The sequence below is a fragment of the Prunus avium genome, chromosome 1 (assembly GCF_965620075.1).
Source record: "Prunus avium chromosome 1, drPruAviu1.hap1.1, whole genome shotgun sequence".
NCBI lineage: Eukaryota > Viridiplantae > Streptophyta > Magnoliopsida > Rosales > Rosaceae > Prunus > Prunus avium.
The window spans coordinates 11,054,226-11,075,244 of record NC_142284.1 but is presented as its reverse complement, the minus strand read 5'-3'; the positions used below and the strand labels follow the sequence as shown (position 1 = coordinate 11,075,244).

The 21,019-nt window shown below is 37.9% G+C and overlaps 2 protein-coding genes across 2 annotated transcripts; both read right to left on the bottom strand.

Moving 5' to 3' along the window:
- Nucleotides 1-870: 870 nt before the first annotated feature.
- LOC110757543 (uncharacterized) lies at nt 871-3,560 on the bottom strand. The gene is made up of 7 exons (XM_088245763.1): nt 3,330-3,560; nt 3,061-3,222; nt 2,122-2,975; nt 1,884-1,977; nt 1,564-1,659; nt 1,092-1,477; nt 871-1,012 (listed from the first exon to the last, which is right to left on the bottom strand). The coding sequence occupies exons 1-7, from the start codon at nt 3,558-3,560 to the stop codon at nt 871-873; spliced, it is 1,965 nt and encodes a 654-aa protein (XP_088101889.1).
- Nucleotides 3,561-8,679: 5,119 nt separating this feature from the next.
- On the bottom strand, nt 8,680-9,785 carry LOC110750269 (uncharacterized). The gene is made up of 2 exons (XM_021950569.2): nt 9,499-9,785; nt 8,680-9,373 (listed from the first exon to the last, which is right to left on the bottom strand). Exons 1-2 carry the CDS (start codon nt 9,583-9,585, stop codon nt 8,918-8,920), a joined length of 543 nt encoding a protein of 180 aa, XP_021806261.1. The 5' UTR covers nt 9,586-9,785; the 3' UTR covers nt 8,680-8,917.
- Between the last annotated feature and the right edge of the window lie 11,234 nt (nt 9,786-21,019).

Below are 21,019 nucleotides of genomic sequence, written 5' to 3'. Positions count from 1 at the left end.
ACGAGGCTACGGATGTGAGAAGGAGAAGAAAAAGAGAGACAGAGAGAGAAAAGAATAAATAAAAAAATAAAGAGAGTGGCAACCGAGAGAAGGTACTAAATAGCATTCCTCTGTTGAGGAATTTAGGTACTAAATAATTACTTGGGATGGGTATGTTTTTATGCTATCAACAAATAATAACTTGGGATGGGTACTAAATGATATTATGCATGTGCCGTCTTCAAAATGCTAATATTATATGTGGCAAAAACCAAGTTAATGCTAATACTATATGTGGTTAAACCAAAGCAACAAGAGGACAAAAAACCACCAAGAGGACAAAACTAGTCAAACAGCAAGGACAAAAAAATAAACCAAAGCAACAAGAAGATATGTTGAAATCAACCCTGTCGTCTTGAGCCTCATGATTAAAGGACAAAGAAACCGAAATTAAGGATAAAGAAACCGAAACCAACCCCAAACCCACCACTGGGATACATGGGGAATCGCTTTCAATATTCTGTTTGTAAACTGATCAACTAGTAAGGGGCAAAACCCAAACGACTACTACATTTTGTTTTCACATATATTGGGAAGTGCTTTCACGGTTATTGTATGACAATATGGCATAACATCCTTTTATCCACCTTTCTCATATTGTATCACGGTTATTGTGTGACAATATTATATGTACATATTTTCTTCGGCTTCTGAAGTTTTAAAAAAAACTTTCTAATTAAACAACATGCAACTCAGTGTTCTGAGTGAATTGCTAATATATTCACATCACCGTAATCAAAACAAAATAGTGTTGCATGTGTGTTCACACGGTTGGAAATACCTCTCAAGTTCAAAACTAAGGCAGTTAAACATTCAGCCATAATCATACAGCTATATATTATAGCATCCATGCAACAAGTCTACAGTAAGCTTTAGACGGAATAAATGCATGGCCTCATTTGAAATTTTCCCCAACTCCACATTCCAGCTCAGAAAGTCACAGTATTTGATGACAAACATCCCGCAGTCACCGCTGAAAATAGGTAATAAACTGTGAATCATTCCACATTCGCAAATAACATATGTAAATGGTTAGGTAGAAAGTTACTCACCCTCCAACTTGTTGGGCAGAATCCATTACACGATGAATTGGCCACTCACCTTTTCGCAGAGGAAAATCACCAACATACCCAGCTTCTTCTAACAATGGAGTGATCAATTTTGCAAGTGGCTGCACTGCCTTTACCAATATGTGGGTCCTAAACAAATCTATATTTGAATCGTACACAAAAATTTCACAACTTGTTAAATCTAAAACAAGTCCCACCCAGTGCTTTTGCCTCACATTGTACGGCATAAAAACTTTTTTCACGGAAGACCAAGGTTTACCCCACGTAGGCAGTTTGCCATTAACCATTTTCACCAAAGCATTGCTATGGGTCCTATCTTCCTTTCCACCATAAAGGCGCATATGTTGCAAATCTATTGCAGCATAAGTCTACATAATGGCATACCAGTTATGCATCAGTTCAGATACCAAATGAACCAATTTAGCATGCATAATATATTATGGAAGATACATACCTGGAACAGAGTATCTACTATTGCCCAGTCCGAACGCACCAAGTTTGCATATATTGTCTGCCGTACCCTTAGCAAATACAATCCCATGTCGATGTTCTACACCAACAAATTTCCAATATTACCCCAATAAATCGTATAACAGCAGTTATTTGGGCACACCATAAAACAACATTAATACAACAACAATGAAGTTTCTATGTATTTATCTGCAATCTTTTATGAAATTTATTTTAATCTATAACATTATTTACTTCTTATACTTTGACTAATGTCATTTTACCACCCAAACAAATATTATGTTTCAGTTGCTCTATACTTACTGTGTCATTCAACCAACCATCCTTGGTCAAAAGGCGAATGAAGAAGTCATGCGAAGTGTCCACACCATGTTTTCCACATAATCTCACATGCGTACTGCAGGTGTCACCAAATATTAAAATCAAATCAGTTTCACCAAGTTCCTTACCAGAAAAATAAATCAGATTCACCAACAACTCAATAAGTTCTCATAATACAGTCATTTGAATTCCAATAAGTACCAAAGTAGGGAGAACCTACTTTTCTTTTTGTCCCCATTCCCAGAAGAATTTCGCTGTCTCTAGAAGCAAACCACGACGAACTGGCCTCAGGGGGTCAAAAGTAAGACCAACTGTCTCCTCCCCAATATTCGGAATCTCCTGCCTTTGCCAAGGAGTTTTGCATTCCACAGACTTTGGCCGCTTCATGGCAGGCTCAACAATTGAACTCTGTGCTCGACCCTGCTTTTTTTGGACCTTACGCACAACTACATCATCATCAAGATTATTATCATCATTGGCATCACCCTCTTCCATTGCCACTTTCCATTTTCGACAAGGGTTTTTAAGAAAGTTAACAAGGGTCACACAAACCAATGCAGGATCATCCCAGTTAATCTCTGGGGTTATGTATTCCACGTCTCCCTTGTCATTTTCTACAGCATGTACCTTCTCTCCACCCTTATCATCTTCATCCTCTCTCTCCTCTTCGTCATCCAGCTTTTCATCTTTCATTTCACTGTCTTCAACCTGTGCCTCACATACACTCTCTTCCCTTTGCACTCGTTTCACCTTTACAACTGATGGCACAACCACAGTTCCACCTCCATGACCTATCATTTTTCTCAATGCAGTCAATTCTAACCTCATAACTTCCATCCCATGATTGGTTGCGTTCTTGAAATCTACAAAATTTGCCCATTGCTCACTCTTTTCACGATGCAAAATTTCAATCTCATCCCCCAATCGCTGCACAAGACAGCTTACTTCAGCAAGGTCCGTAGATACTCGAGGACCCATACTAGGTGCATCCTCTTCATGAAAATTAGTTCCCCAAGTCCAGTACTTTTGCCTCAGCTCGAGTGCACTTGGTCGTAGGAGGCGTAACGAAACATGCTGTCACAAAAACACAGTTCACATGTCATATACAATACACTTAAACAACTTGAGTCATGAAATAAACATATTATTTACTGAATACCTGTTTGCTTTGAAAAATATACGCATTCAACTTTCTAAACTCAGGGGTTTTATCAGTAGATTCCCACCGGCAAATACGAGGAACTAATTCAGTTTTGTCCTTCCTCTTACAATATCTCAGAGGCGCCATTTCCAATTCAGGAATCAATTCATACGCCCAAACCTGCTCCAAGTTAATTTCAAAGTCAATAATTGTTTATGAACATGACTTTACAAAACAGAAATTATGAACTCAACTTTACAAAGCAGAAATTATGAATTAAACATTACTTGGAAAGCAAAGCTCAATCCCTTTATAGTCCACGCCGGTCTGTTAATTCTTTTATGCTTCTTATCCTCCAACTTCTTCTTCCTTTTCACCTCTTCTTTTCCTTTTCTCTGTCGTTTCTCTTTCCCATCATCATTCTCATCACTCTCTCTTTTTCCAGGACTAAACAACAAAGAATCCTGGAGCTGCTCAAATGATATCGAACCCCACGGAAAGTTGTTTAATTCCAACATATTATGTACCAAGTGTAAATACTCCTCGTTTATCCTAACATTGGGGGCTTTCCCCAATATCACAAACTCTATAAAGCATAGCATTCCCAATTTGAACACGTCCTCACTTCCAAATTTGGCGCTTAAGAATGCTTTTTCTATGTCTTGTAATGTAATGTGGTTCTTATTGCTAATATGAGCATCAAGTAGCCGATTTACACCTTCATCCTCAGCCGTTATGTGAGGCTCTACTCCAAATTTCAGACCACTAATTAGACAAAATACTTTTGCAGTGAACTGCACCACATTGGACCCTATTGCATAGCTAAGCCCGTGTATGTCCTTCACACCAAGTCCAGCCACGCGCCGAAGGGCCAGACCATGCACCATTTGACCACTAAATGAAATTTTATCCAGCTCCATCAAGTGCCCAAAGCAGGTCTCTCTAAATCTTCTCATTTGTTCATTACTAAACTTCAACACAAAATTACTGAGTACTGTACTCGGCACACATAGATTATTCACCCTCGCCGAATACACCTCTGATTCAGGAAAACAAAGCTCAAACCCAGATTCCATTTTTGACCTGCAACATACACCATTTACCCAACTTAATATATACTCATATCTATACTACTCACATTACAATAAACACATTATGATACAAAAAGGATTCGTAAATCCATACGAATGACATATAATCAACACATTCAGATACAGACTCTGATACCATTATCCATACACTATAATGAACACATTAAGATACTCATATGATACTGATATCCAAACTACTCACAGTATTATCGTGTTGGTTCTGATACACATCCACACTATTATCGGTGATAAAGGAAGACTGGATTGTTTATGTGGCCAGTTCAAACTTAAGAGTATTCTTTCCATTAAACATAAATGACATTATCCTAGCCATTGTAATAGTTTCCTACTGCATCTTTCTAAAAAATATACTCATATGATACCCAAATACATATTATTCACACTGTTATCAAGACATTCAGATACACAATCGGATACCTCTTTCTTAAAAAAAAGATACAGAACAAGGGATACCCTCTTAAGATACCCAGATTACCCACTAATTAGTGTGAAGATACACAATCGGATACCCTCTTAAGATACCCAGATTACCCACTTATTTGCAAGATACAAAACAGACACCCATATCCATACTACACACGTTATTATCAGCACATTCAGATGCAGAATCTAACACCGATAGAAATTCAATATGTCTTGTCAGATCACCCATATTCAAGACTAAAAGATAATCACTTAGCATTGACCCCTATGAAATAATCACCTAAATCATTCAAAATGAAATTTTTTGTCTTTGTTTTCAATACAACCAAAAACAATTAAATACTAAAGATATCATCATTAGCAACATCAGAATCATCCTTACTTTCATCCTAATCAAATTGGGGCAGCAACGTGAATGGCTATCTTTCAAGTTTCTCTATACAAAGTATCTTCTACAGCAAAGAGTGTGGAAGATAAAGAGGAAGAGAGAGAAACAGTACCTCTGGATCTTGCCTTTCACGTTGTCGATGGTCTCAACCTCAAGAGTGATGGACCAGTTAGGGTTTTCACCCAAATAAAAAAGCGTCTTTCTGGTTTCTGTCAGAGAGAGAGAGAGAGAGAGAGAGAGAGAGAGAGAGTGTGTGTGTGTGTGTTTTGATGTATCTAAAACGCGTGATGTGGATGACCAACGTGCTGTTTTTGCTTTCTATTCTACTACCCTTGCCTCAAAATCCAGATGGAAAACGGAATGAGATTTTGGGTTGTAAGATTTTGCACAAATGAAAACAATTTTTCCTTTAATCTGGATTTTGGGTGGAGCTTCTGGGTATTTGGGTTTTCAGATTTTGGGGTTTGTTGTCATAATTCACAAAACAATTAAATGCAGAAATGAAGGAAGAAGAAAAGGCGCGAATGCCAAAGGAGGGAAATTGTAGCGTACACACTTACATAGTAAGCTTGCTTTTTCTTTACAGCCGTTGAGATTAGATTGGATGGCTGAAATTGATCCTCACATAGTATCCTCATTTAGGAGTCCTCGTTAGAGCCCAGCGCGTTAATAAATGCCTGGCCTGGCACTTAGGCCATCTCCAATGCAATGACCTAAACTTAAAATATTGCTCCAAATCTCCCTCAACCCAACAAAATGAAGGATCCAAAATTTGAGAAAACCCAAATTTGGACCCAAATGCTTTCGTGGAGCCCACTTGCAACTCAAACAGCCCCTATGTGCAAAGATGCTGACCTGGGTCCCACCTCCTTTTTTGCAGCTGCCTTTTCCCTTCTCTTTCCTCCACTTGTCGCTGCCCTATGGACTTGCTGTTGGAATCCAACGGCACATTTGAATTAAGTTGTTGTTTGCTTTTTTTTTTTTTTTTTTTGGTTTATACATATAGCTTAAATCAACGATGATGATTAAATCTAAGCTATTTTAACGGGAAAAAAAAAGATTCAACGACTGAAATTTAAATCCAACGGTCAAAGTAATATTTTAAATTAATCTAGATCAAATCCAACCCCAAAACTCACTCCAAACTCTATGTTGTGTGTTTTCTTTTGGAATAAAACTATATTTGTGGAATTTTAATTTCTTTAGGTCAAATTGTTCAAAAAATTTAATTATGAAGTTATTTAAAAAGATTGAATGAAGAAAAGTTATCCATTAAAAAAAAATTAGACTTAAACCATTTTTAAACAATTTAATAAAGTTGCGGACTTAAAATTTGAGTTCGGAGGGTTGAGAGAAAAAATGATTTGAGTCCGGGTAAAACCCAAATAGTCACTTTTTGGAGGGGAAAAATTTGGGTTTAGCCCCTCATGGGTTGGAGATGGTCTTAGGTGTGTATAACAATATGTTTTATTTTAAAATACAACCGATAGTCTATATTAAGAGGAGGGGGTTTCTCATATACACACTATGAAGGTGACATAGAGATTTGAACCTGAGATAATCGGTCTACAAGTCAATGTTATTTTTCATTGGGTTAGATTTACCATCGACTTCGTCGACTTTCTAACAATACGTTTTAGTTAAAGTGCTCTTGTTTGACTTCCATTATCCATGCAATAGAATGATATAATTAGATTATGTAATTCATTCACCAAATCGGTAATTGAGTTGAGCTATAGTTATATATTGATAAGTTATACTCAGATTTTACATGTAGAGGTTCCTACATGAACCCTGTTTTGGGCTTTTAGGAATAAAACTATTGGGCCTGGGAGGCCCACTAAAGGATGAAAAGTTAAAAAGGATAAGCCCGCAAACCTGAGGCCGCCCTGCAAAACTGATGTGCTCAGAGGTTCTCTTTTTCTTCCACTCTCAAATCCAACTGACAGACAGTGACAGAGAAACGTTAATATGGATAGCGAAATGACATGCTGCGCAGGGTAAGTTGCCGAGAGAGCCGAGAGGAGCGGAGGACCAAATGGCACATGACGATGTGCTTGGTCGTTTTGTTGCTGCCGCTCCTTAATTTGGAGCCTTGTGCTTTGTTTTTTTGTCTTTGTGCTTATTTGAAACCGACCCATCGTCCCCTTGTACCCTTTTTTTTTGTCTACTCCTTTCCTTCTACTCGGCGGTTGGGCAGTTGGGCATATAATGCTCTGCTCACATTACTACATTAGGCCGTTGAACTTGCCCGTCCATCTTCTTGCGTTTTGTCGATGAGTAGGCGTCGCCTGTTTTTTTTTTTGCCTATTTCCCTCCCGTCACATCCCATCCCAAGCAACTGCTTCAATGCTTTCAATATTGTTTGCTTGAGGTGTTTGGTTCGATACAATTTACAATCAAGGGCATTCCCTTCAGAATTACCATTCCATTATTCACATGTATAACTTAGACAATGCTATTTTCGATTCCCAAAAGGACAAAATGGAGATTCTAAAATTAGAAGTAAAGAATGTACATTTCATTCCTATAATTCACTTGAGTCAAAAAGCTTCAAGCTTTAAATTATAAGGCGGAGCTAGGATTTTAAGTTTGGGAGGACAAAAACTCCAATTCCGAATCTCCAAGGAGAGATCCAAACCCAAATGGTTAACCAAATAGCGGAAGAGAATGGATCCTCGGTACCAAACTTTGACTCTTATTTTCAATCAAACTAGGTAATAAATTATGTTCTTTACTTAATTTCATTCTCATTCTTCCAATTCGTATTCCACTTCATTCCAGAAATCAAAACAATGACTTGTAGATAACGTCTTGGTCCATACTGGCTGGCAATTTAAGCTACCGATTTCACATACATGGATCTTGTGGGAGCTAAATTCAACAATCAAATAAACAAACCCAAATATCAAATGGGATCACATAAGATTTATCAAAGATCTTAATGATCGCACATGATGTTACCCAACAACTAAGGGGAATATGGAAGATAAAGTATTCAAATATTTTTACTGAAGCAATTGCTCATAAGGGTTAACCCAACTCACACGATATGCAACATAATTGGAGTTATGATGGAAAAACAAAGGGTTTGGTGACAAAGATGAAGAATGGATCGATTGAAAGGGGCCCGATTATAAATTCTTTAATTTAATATAAAACTAAAATATAATTTTTTAATATTACTAGGGGCTCGTTTGGGAGTGATACTAAATAAGCCAAAATCACTTCTAAGAGAACCACCTCCTATGTGTTTTTCCATATAATCACTTTAAATGATTTTAAGTGATTCTGAGCAAAAACACCTCTCATGTGCTTCTCCATAAAATCACTTACGACTCGTTTAGGAGTGATTCTAGATAGGCCAAAAATCACTTCTATGAAGAATCACTTCTTGATATATCACTTTAGGTGGTTTTAAGTGATTTTATGGAGAAGCAGACAAGAGGTGCTTCTCCCCATAATCACTTAAAGTGATTATACGTAGAAGCACGTGGGAAATGCTTCTCCCCAAAAGTGATTCTGTCTTATCTAGAATCACTTCCAAAGAAGCCCTTAAAATCACTTAAAAGTGATTCTGTCTTATCTAGAATCACTTCCAAAGAAGCCCTTAAAATCACTTAAAGTGAGTAGAAGTGTTTTTTGGTCTATCTAGATCACTTCCAAACAAACCCTAAATGATTAACAAGAGTTAAGAGAAAAGTAGAAGGTTGACTTAGGTCAAAGCAGGGTTCAATAGTTTCATAGCTTGAAAAAGTGAGCAACAAACACCAAAAGGAGGATCTAGCTTTCCTCCAAAGGATCAAATTGCCTTTGCAGTTTGCAAAAACAAAAATGGACAAACAAACCCCAATTAACACCCCCATTTAATTAATCAAAAGAAGAGAGCTTAGTAAAATATATATATGGCTCTCCAAAGACTAACAATATGATTAATCTAATCACTCAGTAATCAAGTAACCAAATATATTGGCATGGCAGAGGTAGAGTTCCTCTGTTGCTGCTGCTCCATGTTAAGCTCCCTGAGGCTGAGATATGGAATGTCCAGCTCACCCCTACTCGACGGAGACAGAGTTCCGGCGAGGGGTCCCGACGACGGCCTGCTTGTCGTACGGTAAGGCGTGCTCGAGCCACTTCTGCTCTCTGTGATATAGACGGGACCTGAAATTGAGGCCCTGAAGGCATTAGCCCTGGCCTGGTGCACGTCTTCTTCGCTGCGATTGTTGTGGCCATGGTGGTGGTGGGTGACGCATTTGAAGAAAAGCAGAGCGCTTTTCCACCAGCGCTTCTTCTTGGCCTTGTGGGTCTTTTTGGGGTCGTCTTTGGAGATGGGTTTTTGGAGCTTGAAGTGTATGGAGTCTATGGATCTTGTTGTCTCACGTTTGTGCCTTCTTGCTTCTTCCAGGACCTTGATGTTTTTGACAAGAAAAGAAAAGGGTCAGAATCAGATAAAAACTTTGATGCAGAGTGAAAGCGTTGAGAGAGAGAGAGAGAGAGAGAGAGAGAGAGAGAAATGGTGAAGATTAATGGAACCTGAAAATAGTCGATTTGAGGGTCAAAGCCATAGTCGCTGAAGTGTTGAGGTTGTGGCATCGGAAATATTGGTGACTTGTTAGACATTTTCTCTGTATGTTTGTTGTGTTTCTAAGTGAAGATGAGTTTTTCGGGTTCTGTTTGTGGGAAAGCAGAGCTTTTGGGGCAAAGGGAGAAGAAGAGAGGAGGAGGGAAGGAAAGTGGGTTGGAGTGAAAAAGTGAGCTTTTGGGGCTCCAGAGGCGTGTGGGAAGAGTAATGGCCGTTGGGTATTGGTAAACCCTAGTAAATGCTCTATAAACCTTTTACACTTCCAAGTTCCAACTTTACTTTATTAATTAAATATAAATCATTTGGATTATATAAAGCCTTCTCACGAAATGAGTTGGTAATTTCATTTGTCATTTCAAAAAGTAGTTTCGTATTAGACATGTTGTGACTTTTCAGAGAAAACAGAATTTACTAACATAAGAGTTAATGGGCTTTTGAACCCAAAATTAAAGGGCCTTTTTCATTGAGCCAATGAGTTTAATTCTATGAAAAGAGTCATAACTTGTAAATCGGCGATCTCAAGTTCGAATTTTAGTGGCACCTCGGTTGGTAATGTGTGTGAGAAACCTCCATTCTTCTTGTAATTTAGACAATAACTTGTATTTTTTTATTATTATTATAAAAAAAGGTTAATCTCTAATCACCAAAAAATAGAAAGATAAAATGGTTAATGACTTTTTGCAGGTTAACTAAATGGTACAATGATATTTTTTAAAGACCTTTCCTGTTGAGAGGTACGATAGTATACTAAATTCACATACATTACATAGATGCTAGAACTCGAACCCATAACCATTTCTGGAGGAGCAATTAATCCAAACCACTACACGAATGCATCCTTTGCCTACAAATTGAATTTTATTTGAACCTTTAACCTACTAATTTCATATTAGATTGAAGTTCTGGGCTGGGCATTGGCCAATGTAAAAAATATCAATTACATGCCGAAAAGCCTGTAAAGAATCCTCTAAATGTAAAGCTAGCTTATTAAGAACAAAGCTGAAAGGCTGAAAGCGCACCAGTGTGGAATCTAAGAGGATCAGAAACAGTCAGTCCAAATGCATTCAGCTAAAAAAGAAAGAAATGTATTAAGAACAAGTAACAAAAGAATAATAATACAAGTTACTTTTGCTCTCAATCCCATTCCCAAGTAAGTAAACCTTATCATATTTAATTCTTGGAGATCCCTGACTGGTTTAATATATGGAAACCAAATCACGTGACCTCCATACCGCGTGTTGCTATTTTAATGTTAAAAACAAGCCCACGGGGTTTATCTGCGGCATTAAAATTGTTTATGCAAAAATGGCCAACGCCTCAAAGAATGAACAACAAAAACTCACATGTCATGTCATGTCCTGTGGGGGAGCCAAGATTGTGATTGTCCAAGTCGCTCATGAATCTTTGACTGTTTTCATGTGCTTTTTTGCACGCATGTACGTGCTTATGGTGGGTGATCAGTTTGCCGCACTTGTTTGGTGGGAGAGAAATAGATTGTAAACACCAATTTCTTTTTTTCCATTGTTGCTAATAATGGATAACAACATTTGATTTCTCATTAGTTTCTTAATACTAATCTTATTGTTCGAGGTTTTTTTTCCCTTAAAAAACTACTTCCATACGGGACAAGGATGAATGTAAGAATAAGTGCTCTACTATCGAAATTCGAAGTTAAACGATCGATATACCTTAAAACTCTGTGACATACAACCAGTGGCGGACCTGTGCAGGCGCAAGGAGGTGCACCTGCACCTCCAGTCGTCGGAAAACTCCATTATAGCTGCTGGAGTTGCACCTCTGCTCACACACGGAACCTGTTCGATGAAATGCGCAAGTGAACTTGCGCTGCTATGCTGCTGGGCTGCTGCGCGCAGCGCGCGACCTCTTTTTTTTTTAATGAAGCCTGGCCAAAACGACGTCGTTTTGGACCAGGGTTTAAAAATAAAAAAAAAACTGAAACAACTAAGCCATTTCGTGGGCTTCTATAGGGTTTTAGTTGGGTATTTATTATTCCTTGCTGAATTGGGTTTTGATTGGGTTTTTGTATTCCAATTAAAACCCAATTAAGTTTTCTTTATTTAATTGGGTTTTGGGAATTCCTTATTTAAGTAGGATTAGGAATTCTTTTTATAAATGACCAATTTAACATCACCCAATTCCTTAGTAATGCAAATATAATGCGACGTTTTCATAATATGAAACCTTGTCGGCAACAATTGTAGGTTAATTGTAATGGTTTTTTTTTTCTTCAATTAATTATGAATAACATTAGTATTGTTTAAATTATAAGGATGTTTAGTGGTCTTTTTTTTTTTTTTTGAGCTCTTAACTTTTAAAATTTGCACCTGCATACAACCCAACAAACGAAAAATGTTTATGTTTCATGTTTAGGTTTTCTAAATGGGCTTCATTAGGCCAAGCTCACGCTACTATTCCATGATTGCTGAATCGGATCCCATTCCTTGATTGCTGAATCGGATCCCATTCCTTGATTGCTGAATCGGATCCCAACATTCTTTGATGCGATATGGGCCAACCCAGATTTAGTAACATTTCTTGGGCAAGTTTGCTTTCTTGCTTGCCCTTTTACCTTATCTTTTGTGTTTTTTAGCAAATTTATCTGTATCTCCCTCCCTCCCATCATCTAGTTGGATCTCACATTGTATTAACTATGCACCAGTTTAGCTCATAGCACAACCGACTCAACCGATATAATCTCAATCCTCAGCAGCATCATCCTTGTCTCTCTCACTATCCAAAAACACAATTTCAACCAATTAGGTTGTCTCATAATCAATTTCTTACAATTACCACTATTTATTATTTTATTTTTTTGTAAGTTTTAAAATCATATGCTTCTCACTTCGAACTCACATGACATCATAATGGTGTGTGCGTGAGAAATCTCATTCCCTTGTAATTTAGACTATCTCTTGTATTAAAAAAAACAAAAATCATATGCTTCCCTTGCGGTGGGAAAACAACCTTTTTTCTGTATCCATCCACAACATTAATAAATTAATTAGAATATGATTGAATTAGAATGATTGTGCTATGGAATTGTTGAGCCCAACAGTGGAGAAAGCTCCACATATCTGCAAGACCTAAAAAATACCAGCAGTAATTTTACGAAATCTTCTGTGGCAACCTTTAGTTAATGGAATTAATGTTGATCTTCCGATTGATTCCTTCAAGTGTGAAGGAGATTAAGAGATGATATGAGGAGAGAGATAGAGAAACAGAGGAAGAGAGACAGAGAGGGCATGTGAGGGGAGAGACAAAGACAGAGAGAGGGGGGTTGTTTATGGAGTTAAGAGTGTGGTGGCCATGAGGGGTGGCTTGAGATGTCGGGGGAGAAGGTCAGTTGCTCGGCACCGGCCGACTGAAGATTTTCCCTTTTTTTATTTTTTCATACTTTTTTCTTCTGAGATGGATTGAAGATTATCATTCCAACAGTTGGCTTAATGTGGGGCAATAACCAGATCCTCGTCTTCATCTGGGAACTCAGATTGTTTTTCTTGAAACTCGTTGGTAGTTCAGTGTGCAAGCGGCTCCAAAAATACTTGTATTTTTCCAAGGCTACATTATGCATTCAATTCAAGGTATTTAATCTATTTACTCCTCCTTTCTTATCTAACATTTCCTAAACCCCTTCACACTCATGTACTAACATTAACATTAGTCTTGCAGGGTCTGCTTCTATTATATTTTTACAATGCGTACCCGGAGCTCTGGCAGTAATATCAGTAGGCGAAGCTGGACGTTCAGTCGCTTTGGAGGAATTTCTGGACAAGCAATTTTTAAGCCAGCAGAACCCAAGAAGATGAACAAGTATTGGCGGGAAATACTATATCATCATCAATAATAAAAAAATCTACAGATTTATGCACAAAGACGGGATACTTACCTAGACACCGAAGTGAACATGGTAGAACAAGAACATAGAGGATGCCTTTGCCTGGAGGAGTTCACTTGTGGGAGATAATAAAGAAAAATGCTGCTAAACGAACCTTAAAATTAATTGAGTACACCCTACTACTAAAGTTTTTATTGAATTACTAATTTATCCTAATATAAAATGACCAAAAAGGATATATGGAATTGTGAAATAAATATAATTTTAATAAGTACACCTGACTCACTGTATTCAATCCTAATCAAACGTAGAGAAGTTTTTGTATAATTTTAAGGGTCTTTGATGCTTCAAAGGCTTAGAGCTTCCTTACAAACACGGCGAAAGACAAGTATCGGCGTTTTTCCATGTACTTGATTCTTCCTGATGCGAAAGATGGGCAGCCATATTTGAATGAAAAAATTTGTTCCAGTCTGACTTCTTAGCTCAACATCATCTCCATACAATAAAGTTGAAGTGGATGACTTTAAAATCCCAGCGTTTAAACTTTTCTTCTAACTTGGAAACATCCAAAATTCTCAAGGATTTCGAACTGGTGATGATGCATTTCACTAGTAATTTGATAGAGATGTTTGAGTCTCCTCCACATATTTTGAGGAAAATCACAAGGATTTACAATAATCAACCTTTGAATTTAACTAGCTAGCAAATCTACTCCCACAATAGCTTATGAAATTAAAGATTTTGATGCGAACCCAAAATCTAAAAAGATGGCACGAATTCATGTAAAAAGTGAAACCTGGTTCATAATTGGCACTAGAGTGTTGTGTGATAGAGTGTATAAGAGTATACCATGGGGTATTTTTGGTAATAAAATAAGGTGTACTTAGTGAATTTTACATTTTGATTAAAATATTATGGTATACTTAGATCATATGGTGTACTCAGTTAATTTTAAGGTTCGTTTAGCAGCACTCTAAAAAAACTGAAGAAGAAAAAGAAATATTGGCTACGTGGTTAGCCTACCTTGTGTGCGGTGTGGTAGCGAGGATGATCAGAAAGAGGAGGAGGTCCTGTTGGATATTATACATGGACCTGCGTTTTTTCCAATCCTACATCCAATTGAAGTGATGAAAAAATGAAACATTTCTAAATTTTAAAGTCCATTTTTTGATTTCGTTTCTTTCTTAATTAAAGGTTTTCTTTCCTATCCCAATCCAAAAAATAGTAATGAATTAGTGCAAATCCAGAAAAATAAATCATGAGAGAGAGAAGATAAAGCATTGAAGAACGGTTAATTTTGATGTTGGTTGGAGAAGAAATTATCAGTAATGTTTTTGCTAATGGCATACATACATAATGATAATATAATGGGTTTGGTAGCGATATCTGATGCATTTCAGTAAGAACGAAAATGAAGAAAGTGGTAAGTAGATGGTGTGGGTAAAATCTGGATGATGGCCTTGGGGGAGTGACGGAGAAGATGGATTTGGCTTTTCTTTTTAAATTTATTTTCATGTTCCAATTATGCCCTTATGATTTAAATCGGGAAAAACTGATTTATATCATAATAATTAGCTAATTAATACAACTATTGATTCTGATTGCAATTCATAAAAGGGTAAGAAATTAATTTTAGGCCAATAATTACTATATTTGACCTTTTAGTTAATTATGATTTGAATTTATAAAATATTTTCTTGTCTATCCATTTTAATTTTGAAAATCCCATAAACATGCGCCGATACAAAAAAAAAAAAAAAAAAAATTTCCTATAATTTTTCTTCTTCATCTTGTTCATCTTCTTCTTTCTTCTTTTTCTTCTTACAATCCTATGGAGGAGGTATAATTATCTATGGACTAGGAATATACATGAATGTTAATTAGGTATGGATAGGTAAATTACCTATGGAGGAGGTGTACACATGAATGCTATTTATCTATGGAGGAGGTATACTTATGAATGTTAATTACCCATGGAGGAGATATATGATATGAAATTACCTATGAAGGAGGTATACACAAACCTGCAAAGCAAGTAAATCAAACCACCCAATGACATATATACCTCACCATAAGGTATTCACTGGTTGAAAGCGTTTGATAAATTGAGATTAATTGTAGAAATGTGATATTAATTTATTGATTGTAGTAATTAATAAAATTTAAAGGATTGACTGTACAATGGCAATATGTGTAAATGTTTTAAAAATAGTGGTCAAGGCCTTGCATGCTTGGCTGGCTTGTTGAGTAGTTGGACCCAATTCTACGTCAGAAAAGAGGGGGACTGCATTCATAGTGCAAACTCAAAATTGAACCTATATCAAAAGACCTCAAAAAATTAAAACTATAAAAAGTTTTACCATTTCCAATGTGTATTAATTATACTTTTAAGAAAGTAAATTATTTATTTTAGGGAGATTCACTTTTATACCTAATATAGGGCCCAAATTATAATATATAAAAATCCTACATGAAATTAACTTTAGAAACACACACAAAACCCATTTACAACATAACAAAGAGACTTCCAACTTCCTATAATTACAACACTACCATCGATTTCTTAAAATAAGCTCAACCCCAAAACCTCATTAAAAAAAAAACCAATACACTCAATAGGGCATCAAAGTAATTTAATAATCAAAATTAAATTCAATAGGGTCAGCTGTCATTTTTTAGGTTTTTTATTATTATTTATTTATAGAAATTAAATGGTGTAGGGTTTATCTATAACACTAGTGCTAAGAATGGGTATATAACTAAATATCTATTTATTTTAATTGCAATCTTGACCATTCTTAATCTTTTAAGAATAATGTTATTCTTACTACATTTATATACCATATTCTCATACCATTTTATGTAGCATATGAGGTAGACAACAACATCAATTAAAATTAATTTAATTTTTTTTTTTAATGATTTATTGACACTTTTTATTTGATGTGGCTGTCCATTTCATCTGCCACATAAAGTGGTATGATAATGTGATATACAAATATAATAAGAGTAACATTACTCATATTTTAATTTAATAATTGAAAATGTGTGTTATAATGTGTGTCAAAAAACGTGTATCCCCAATCCCTACTCAAGAATAATAATACTAGAAGTTACTTTTGCTCTCAATCCCAAGTAAACCTTATCATCTTATTTCTTGGAAATCCATGACTGGTTTAATATATGGAAACCAAATCACGTGACCTCCATACCATGTTCGCTACTTTAATGTATAAATGGAAACCAACCAAATCATCCTCACGTGTACAACGGCATATCTAACAAATGGCCAAAACCTCAAGTCATGAACAAGAAAAACTCACATGTCATGTGGGGGAGTCAAGAATGGGAGGTCTCCCATTCAAGATTGTCAAGTAGCTCATGAATCTTTGACTGCTCATGTGCCTTTTTTACACATGGTGAAGAAGGAAGTATTTTCCTCAATAGATTTGTATACACCAATTTTTTTTTCATTATTGCTAATAATGAATAACAACATTGGATTTTTCTCATTGATTTCTTAAAACTAATGTTATTGTTTGACGTTTTTTTTTAAAATTATAAAAAAAAACTACTTCCAGGTGAGAAAATAAGAGCTGAATTCTTATGATGAATGTAAAAAGAAAAATACTTCCCTCCTTCCTTTATAAGTAGGAATTCCTACATTCCTGTCAATGACAATATGATATGTATGTATTAATTTTTCTTTTTATATTTTTTATAAATTGTTTTTGATCATGTAATAAACTGTAATTTGCATGAATGAGGAGTATCTTCTTCTAAGAAACGCTTATGTTTCATGTTTGGGTTTTCTAAATGGGCTTGAATATGCCAAGCTCACGCTACCATTACTTGGTTGCTGAAAGGCACAAACGGATCCCAACATTTTTTTATGCGATTTGGGCCAACCCAGATTAGGAACATTTCTTGGGCAAGTTTGCTTTCTTGCTTGCCCTTTTCCCTTATCTTTTGTGTTTTTTTATAGCAAATTCATCTATATCTCCGTCCCATTATTTAGTGTGAGATCTAACATTGTATTAAACTATGTACCGGTTTAGCTCATAGCACAACCGACTCAACCGATATAATACCTCTTCTTCTTTTTTTTTATGAGGCAAAAGGAAAATTACACATAGCTAGACCCGCGGGGCACGCAGGCCCAGGAATTAACAACAGAAAGAGGGAAACTATTAACCCAAAGCTTGGAGGGGGTTAGAGAGTGACCCAAGGAAGCTAAGGCATCAGCAACCGAGTTAGCCTCTCTGAAAGCATGCTGGAATTTAATCAAATTACAAACGGAGGCCAAGTGTGAGACATCTTGGAGAAGTTGCATAATACTCCAGGAGGCAGAGCATTTCTTGTTCGCAGCATCAATGATCAGTTTAGAGTCACATTCAATTATGATATTACGCCATCCATGGTGAACTGCATGAGCTAGACCATCTCTCAGAGCAAGGGATTCAGCCATAGTAATGGAATTGACTCCAACATTTTTTATTGATCCATCGAAGTTAAGCTTGATCCAACCAGAGGAGGTGGCTTCCATTTGATAGGGGGAACAACCTGTTTGGGTTTCTTGAGCTTGTGATTCGCCTTCATGTTGGTTATCAGTAGTGTTTAAAGAAGATAACTAAGCAATGTGATCCCCAACAGCAGGAAGAGGAGCTATAGAACCATGGATACAATTCCAAAATGACTGAGCAAAATTGCAATGCATGAACAAGTGATTAACAGATTCAGGTTGATTCCCACAGAGTGCACATTGAGGAGTAATATTGGGAATGAACCTGCTAAGTCTTTGTCTGACTGGCAATCTGCCACGCAGAAGAAGCCAACCAAACAGTTTGATCTTAAGGGTAAGAGTCTGATTCCATAAAACATTAAGCAATTGAGTATTCATGTCATAGGAACCTTTTTGCTAAAAGCCATATGGTATGTCATCTTGTTGAAAACATGGAGTGAAAATATAAAAACTATAACCACTATGGGATTAATTGAATGTTCTAAGAGCATTCATGCATTTAGATTTCAGGGGCATACATACAAAGTATCTTATGAAATCTCGTCCACATATTACATATGGAAATGAAGTCAAGTTTCTATGAGGCAGGCAGGCAGGCAGGCAGGCAGGCAGTCAGGCAGGCAGGCAGTCAAGTCAAACTATAAGGAAGTGAAGTAATCTTCTTTGCAATTTTGGCATTGGTCTTATCCCCTCGTGTTTTTCATTTAGCCCAACAACCAATGTCCCAAATCAGGAGAAGATTCGTGGTAGTTTTTTTTTTTTGGTCGAAGGATGAAATTTCATTACGAAAACTCACCCAAAAAGGTGGAACAGATACAACAATACAAGAAAACACAGATCTAATCTGCAATATCAAAAGAAACAGGAGCAAGCAACAGACTACCCCAGATAATGATATCAAACAGATAAACAAAACTAAAAATAAATTAAAAACAACATTGCAACGACTACCACAGAGAAGCAGATGCACCACCAAACAGCCACCAAAACCCAGCAACACTCAAGGCAACCCCAGGGCAAAACAAACAGAACCATCAGGACAGGAAGGAGGTGGTGCAAGCACCTGAGCCGTAGCAGAGCCGTGACTCTACGCACCTTCCCAGATAACTGCGATAAATCGCTTTGCCGGTTATCTGCTACAACAAAGGGTAGCAGGAACCGATTGGAGGACAACCAAGGGATACCTTGGAGCGAAGTGGATTGGTAGTGATTTGAGGGAACAATAAAAGATAGGAGGCAAGGAGCCCCAACAGAGAGGCATAAAGCCCCAGCAGAGAGGCATAAAGCCCCAGCAAAGAGGCATAAAGCCCCAACAAAAAGGCAAGAAGCCCCAAGAGCGAGCAGGAAAGCTCGAGCAACTGCAAAAGAAGATCAAAAGCCACGGAAGAGAGATGGGGGGGAGGGAAAGGGGCCTCCTCCCCCCAAATGAGGAGATGCGGCGCTGGATGTGGTTTTTGCTGAGTCGCGGCGCTGGAGAGAAAAGCTAGGGTTCCAAAGCTTTCGTGGTAGTTTACACAGTGCCATAATTCCAACTTAGCAAACCCAAAAAAATAAAAAAGTAATAATATATAAGACAAGAATATAAGCCTCCCAAAGTTCTCAGCTCCAAACTATGGCACCGAAGGCAAAACGGCGCACGGGGGACTCAAGTCTCTCTTCTCCCAAACCCCTTACGACTGACCTTTTGTCCAAAACCCTAGAGGCCCAGCCCCAATTCACTGAGATCTGCCAAACATAAGTCATGACGCTGAGCACCTTTTTAATTACCAAAGGGTTTCGACAAAGCCCTACATGCCTAAACCCTGGCCCCAACAAAACACACCAATGGCCAAGCTCAATCCCAGCTCCAACTGGCCCAGCTCCTGGCGCTTGCCGTTACACTTTTTGTCCTAGCCCCTTTTACGCAACCTCTTTCTTCAAGAGGCCCAGCCCAACTCCGGCACCAAGGGCCCAGCTTTCCGTTAGCTCACCAAGCCCAGCCACCAAGGCCCAAGCCCCGGCCCCCCTTGCCGAACGGCAAGATCTATACCGTATGTCCTTGGCTCACACACCCTAGCTCCTTGCCATAACTCCCTAGTTCTAAACCCCTTGCCGAACGGTAGGCATCGTGTAGAACCTTTGAAGGCATCCCCAAAAACCCTTCAAGCCAGCCTTGCCGTTCGGCACACGACTCCGACACCAACGGCCCAGCTTCACGCTAGCTCACCAAGCCTCCTTGTAAGCCTTGCACACCTCCAAGTCCCACGCCCCGACCCCTCTTGCCGAACGACAAGTCCCTAAGCCCCAGCCCCTCTTGCCGAACGGCAAGTGCCGTTCATGTTTCCAATGGGCTTGCACAAAAAAATAAAAAAATAAAAAAAAATAAAAAAAATTTGCCGAACGGCACGAAGCACGCCAAAGGCTGAGAGGGGATTGCCCACTTGCTGACCAAGCTCAAAAAAAAAAAAAAAAAATTTGGTTGAACCTGCCTTGCCGAACAACATGCATCATGTAGAAGCTAGGAGGAGGCTTCACAACCACCCAAAAATAAAAAAAATAAAAAAAATTTGCCGAACGGCAAGAAGCATGCAGAAGCTGAGAGGGGACTACCCACTTGCTGATCAAGCCCCAAAAAAAAAAAAAAACAACCAAACCAAACCTGCCAAAGGCCAAGCCAAACCCCACCCAGATGGCTCTTGCAAAAAGGCACGACACTTGCCTAGTCTAGCACCTAGGCTATACTTTTGAAGCTTGACGCAACTTCTAGTTTGCCAACTTGGGGGACTAGGGAATGCCCTACGACTCCTACTAAGTTGGGAATGCTCGGTCACAATTATGCAAAATCTTACAAGTTCCCAACCCAAAAGTTACTTCTTGACCGTGAACTTGGGGGACTATTGTTTACACCATAATCAACCGAGCATACCTAGCACCAAAGCGACTAACACCAAGGCAGACAAGCCTTCTTCCCTATCGAAGGAAGACACCCTTCCAAAGCGACCAACACCTGCCGAAGCTCCCAACTGCCGAACCTAGTCTCCAAGGACACGTGTCACCACCACAACGACTGGCACAAAGTCCCATATCGGAACTTTGTACAAACCTTATATTTCTA